General features: G+C 36.5%; 1 protein-coding gene across 1 annotated transcript; it reads right to left on the bottom strand.

Moving 5' to 3' along the window:
• Positions 1-3958: 3958 nt before the first annotated feature.
• Positions 3959-5516, bottom strand: LOC107888410 (glycosyltransferase BC10). The gene has a single exon (XM_016812513.2). The coding sequence runs from the start codon at positions 5337-5339 to the stop codon at positions 4212-4214; it is 1128 nt and encodes a 375-aa protein (XP_016668002.2). The 5' UTR covers positions 5340-5516; the 3' UTR covers positions 3959-4211.
• Positions 5517-5743: the final 227 nt, after the last annotated feature.

The raw sequence follows: 5743 nt of genomic DNA on the forward strand, positions 1-5743 counted from the left end.
GCACTTCATCTCCTAGACATAGCAGAATAGCACTATGTGCTCTTTCTAGCATGTCATCCTTTTGCTCTTCCGAAAGCGTGCTTGGTAATTTATCTTTACCAGACAATGCTTTTAGCAATCCTTGTTGAACCAGCACTGCCCGCATCTTGATGCGCCATAAACTGAAACTATTTTTCCCGGTAAATTTCTCGACATCATACTTAGTCGATGAAACACTTGTAGCCATAATTTGGAACCTTTGAATGAATGATAATATTTTCTTCCTGATGTGAAAGATCAGACAAAGCTGCAGTCACAGGGCAATTCAGAAAATATTATCACTCCTTCAACTACGCTCTGATACCAATTTGTTGCGGAAAGGATCGATTCGAGAACTCCGATATGACTACAAGTAAATTGACCGGAACGAAAAAATAAAGTGAACACAAGGATTTACGTGGTTCGGCTTTAATGCCTACGTCCACGGGCAGAGGCGAAAAGAAATTTCACTATAACAAGATGAAGATTACAAGTGTTTTACACTCAAGACACAACCCGAGAACCTCACAACTCTCAACCCCTATAGAAAACCCGAAAGCTAAAATCCTAGCTTTCAAAGAACAAGCTTTGCTCTCTCTTGGTTTGGGATGATCAATATGGCTAATGAACCTCTCTATTTATAAGAGAGTTCAAGGACATAATTGTCCAAAACTTTGGCAAAGATTTGTGGTTGAAAATGGACACCAACAACCATCCACTAATCCACTACCACCAACAACCCACTACCAACAACAACAATCCACTACCAATTTTAAGCCATTTCTTAACACATAGTTTCCTTTCATGTGATAAAATTTCTAGTACTTGCCTTTTCATGTTTCTATTTATCCTTTTATTTTAAATAATAACTAATGTTAATCTAATTTATTATGATGATGTTTTTGTCTTTTCATATTTTTATATAATCTTTAAATAAAACAACTAAAAATAATACATCTAAGGACCGAAGCTATGTTAACAATATTTAATTACAAATTCTTTATCACTCTACAAATAATAATTGCTTAATAAATTTTAAAAGAAAATACTGTTTTACATGAAATGTTTTCTTTCACTCACATTGTGAGTGTGACATAATCTTGTATGTTTTTTTTTAATTAGAAAAATTATAAAATTTATTGATATATTATTAAAAATATAAAGGAATTATAAAAATATTTTAGAAATTTTAGAAAAAGTGTTAAAAATTATTTTTTTTAAAATCCCATAAAATTTTATAGAAATTTATATAACAATTATTAAGATGATAAAAAAATTATAAAATTATTGAAAATATAAAATTTGTAAAAAATTTATATTTTTTTTGTTATTTTGAAGGTTTGGAATTTATGTTTTCGATAATAGGGAAACGGAGAGGTTGAAGTGTAATAGTGATCAATTAAGTGCTTGGTGGCTTAAGGTTAGTGGAATTTATGTTCTCCCACTTGCAGTTTAAGCCCTTCTTTTTGGTTCTTTCTTCCACATATCTATGACTATGTGCAGCTGATACTGTGGCTGTCTTTGTGATTCTTTCTTGAACTGTATATTCTCCATATATGCTATAGTTCAAGAAAGCTGTGGAAAGTTAGTGAGAGGGTCTTCTTGGGTTGGAGGCTAAATGGTTGGGGTTTCGGGTAGTTCGACTTCAATTATATACATCGAGATTATTTTCACCTTGTGTTTTTGGTAGTTTTTGTATGAGATGCCAAACGAGATATCTTAATGATCTGTTTTATCGACCTGTAACGATTATTGTTCTTCATTTTATCAATGAGATTTCAGTAAGTTAAATAATTGGCTACTCCAATCAACATGATTTGATGGTTTGCACTAATAGGAAAAACATGTACACTTACCTGGAGCGCCTTGGATTTTTTAGCATCAATCCCAACATCGTTTATTAAGAAAATCTATTTGTTGGCTGTACAATAATAGTTTCTTTGTTTTTCCCTAACAACAGACGATGAACATTCAAATAAAAAACTGAAACCCAACAACCATTGTTGGTACCAGGCCGAACCTGTTGGTAGTACATTGATATGATGTTTGAATCCACAACAACAACTCACTGAGTCTGAGCCTTCAAATCCATGTCATGGCTCGAAAAGCTGGGACCAATCAGAAGGATGCCGGCATGTAGGGGCCTCGTGTCACGGTTGGTGCGTAACAAAAGTGCATATTTATTTGAGTAAAATTCATCCAATTCTCAAAGTTTTGAGGACTTAATAAATATTTCGATAATTCATTTGGATTTTAAAGATATAAATAATAAAAATTTTAAATTTCCTTAGTACTCTTATCTTATAAATAGTTTAAATTTAATATTGGCGTAATAAATGTAATTGAAGCCTCATTCAACATATAATCAAACACAACTTAGCTTTATTGAGTGTTTTTACTTGTTTATTTTGCCTTAGCTTCCTTGCCTGGTCTAATTTGCTCAACTAAAATTGTGTTACACGGTTTAGTTTGATAAATCGCGCGGTTTTTAAGTGATTTTTTGAGTTCAAATACTGCTTAAGTCAACCTACTCTAAAAAAACGAGAATTCTTGCAAAAATTCTTAAAGACACTGAAGCAAAACGGAAGCAAACTCAAAATGAAAGAGTAAAAAACAAATAAACAAAGACAAATAATACACACCAAGTGTTTGAGTAAATGCTGCTCCCTCAAATCTAACGGTACAGATTGAGTTACATCAACGATTAAGATTTGTGTTTATCTACAAAATGAGAGTCCAAAGGGATTTACATTAATTACCCCGCTAACTCCAGTTTCAGTGGAGTATTTTTCTGGGCCACCAAAATTTCATGTAGATGGGTTTCTCCATATGTTTTACAAATCGAGTCAATTCAAGCGGGTCAAATGAACTTCATTTAATAAGTTAACATCTATTGGACGTTCTGTGTGCAATGGCCGTAGCTTGTGACACTTGACCTTTCTTGATTAAATAATAAATTTTTTAATCCAATAATTAAATTTGATACTTTTTTATTAATTACAGGAGGAGTTTAATTCCAATGGGAAGGCAATAAGTAAGTATATGATCTACATTGATGCAGGATTTTGGTACCAACTAACCAGGTGAAACGAGGTGGGGGAAAAGTCTTTAATCGATTGAAGTACTAATTAATCGATTTTCCTTTTCTTCTTTTTGAAAATCCAGATAAAAAATAAGAAGCCACAATCAGTATTGCTTTTTCATGTTAGTCCTCCCTATTTTAAGCAATGATATAACTTTACTTTAATACACCTTTATAGTTTCTATAATGGAATGAGGTGATTTATGGGGAGAACGTTAAAGGTGGATACGTAATACTTATATTAGTGATCTTCTATATTTTTGCTTTTCCAAGATGATATCCAAAACAGAAACTTATTTGATAAAAATAATTATTTTTATTAAGTAATTTTATCTCGTATTGTATTAATGTGAACATTTGGGTATTTATACATTTTATTACTGTTCAAAATATGATTTCACTATTCATGGCTTGACCCCACTATTCCAGCGAACTTCAGGTATGTTGGACACGTGTTTCACTCTTGGTTATCTGTCAAACCACGCAGTCTCCCTTCTGCAAACTCCTTGAGTATATGCGAACCGAGATCGCAGCCTTCTCTTGGTTCATGCGAACTATACTCACGAGTTAGATCTGCAAGCTCCCCTCACTGTCCTCTCATGATTTGCCTCACACTTAATCGTCTAGTGGAACCTATCCGAGTCGCGGGTAGATAACCCGAATCTTACCTAGGATTTGGGCAGGTGATCACTTATATGATTAAAGTAGAAAAACAATCTACAATGCTTATAAACCAAAATTTAGCTACATTCTCCTAATTGTTTGAATCCAAAGTATTTTTGCCGTAGAAGATGAGAGTTGCAGATAAACTTAAATGGTTTGTTGTTTTGCAGTGTCACCACCACAGGCACTGTCCAATTTGCCAACAAAACAAGAAAAAATTTCCCACCATTCTTTATTACAAGGATCTCTTTATGTCTTGGAACGTCTCTTGTTTACGATTCAGACTGAGTTCACTCGGAAACAAAAGGCGTTCACATGGAAACAACCATCACTGGGTTCTTTCCCAGCTTTCCCGTCTTTATATATTATGTTTTGAGTTTCACTTTTGACAGTTACAAAGGGAAAAAAAACGGAATTTTACAACATAAACGTGCATTCACAAATTGGCTTAATCCTTGAATACGACGACGTTTGCTATTCTCAACAACGGTTGAATAGACTCCGGGGAGAATTTCCGTGCGAACAAGAACGGAAAACCCCGCCGTTTCTTCGTCGCCGGTGAATCAGAGCCGTTGGTCCCGTCGTCACCGTATCGAGGCTCGTCTTTTCTTAGCCGTGAGATCAACTGAGGCCCAATCTCGGACTCCACGTACATGCGCGGGTGACCGTCGAAGCTGCCGTTCCAGTCCACGTGTGTTAAAGTGGCTGGCACTGCGCCACGTGGATCCCGCATGTGTATGAGGGTGGGAAAATAGTTTTCCTCCGGGTAACACGTGTCCCACACCACACACGGTTGGTTGAACTTCGCCCATATCACCTCGTCACCAACGACGAGCTTCGCGTGCTTACGTGTCAGCGACCAAAACTGCGACCCAATCCTGAAATCCTCCAACGTAACCTCCGGCAACATCGAGTCTTTTCCACGCGCCGCCCACCTATCGTAACTCCCGACCTCGTTGTTCAGTATCTCGATAAAGCTTTTCTTTGACCGAGTTAGCGTTTTGTAGGTGAAGGCAAAAGAGTGAATGGGAATGCAAGAGGCGGACAAGAGGACAAACATGTAATTGGAACGATCATGAAGCAGCGCGTGAGCCAATAACCTCCGGGCAGCGGAAGCGAGAGTCGGGGTGTAACGGAGAGCGGGTTTTGAAGGGATGACTCGGTGAGCGAACACACCCGAGAACGGCGGGTCGTAAGGGTAACTCGGGTCGGCATGGACATAAACATTGAAGAGATCTTTGGGGGTTTGGTTAAAATAAAGCTCCCAAAGCGGAGCGAAAGGCAGAGGCGAAATAGTGAGGAATAAAAATGCAATCTTTTTGGGTGAACCAGGAGGGAGTTTTGAGTTGACTCGGGAAGCGACTCGGAAGAGTGAATCGTCGTCATGCAATGGTAAAGGCAGTGGCTTGGAAGAGAATCTTTGTTGGGTTTTGGGCGGAGGGTCCAAATCTGGAACTAGGTTGTGTCCGGAACCGTCGTGGACGGTGGTTGTCGGCGAAGTGATTGTAATAATAACGGCTAAAGGCAAGCAGAGGAGTAAAGCACAAAAAAGACAGAGTGGGGTTGGGGACAGCATGGTTTTCTTCCCTTCTTTTTCTCTTTGTTCTGTTGAGTGGAAAGAGAGTGACTTTGAGACAGACCCTTGAGGAAAAGGAAAAATGTGGGATTTGGTATATTTTCTGTGGAATAATAAATTATTTTATTATGCTATCATTTTATCCCAATACAAAATTTTGTTAGACAGAAATTGGTTTGGTCAAACTGATTTTGACTTTTTTATATTTTTTAATTTAATAAAAAATATAATTTTAAGAATTTAAGATATTAGGTTAAGTGTAAAATCAAATTATAAAGTTTTGATACTTTGATGATTTTGACCACAAATCAGCTTTGCCTCATTTATTTATAAATAAATAATAACTAGTTTGACTCCTATCCATAATAATAATTACTGTGCCTAATTTGAAGATTGGGTCTGGG

Source organism: Gossypium hirsutum, chromosome D13 (genome assembly GCF_007990345.1).
Source record: "Gossypium hirsutum isolate 1008001.06 chromosome D13, Gossypium_hirsutum_v2.1, whole genome shotgun sequence".
NCBI lineage: Eukaryota > Viridiplantae > Streptophyta > Magnoliopsida > Malvales > Malvaceae > Gossypium > Gossypium hirsutum.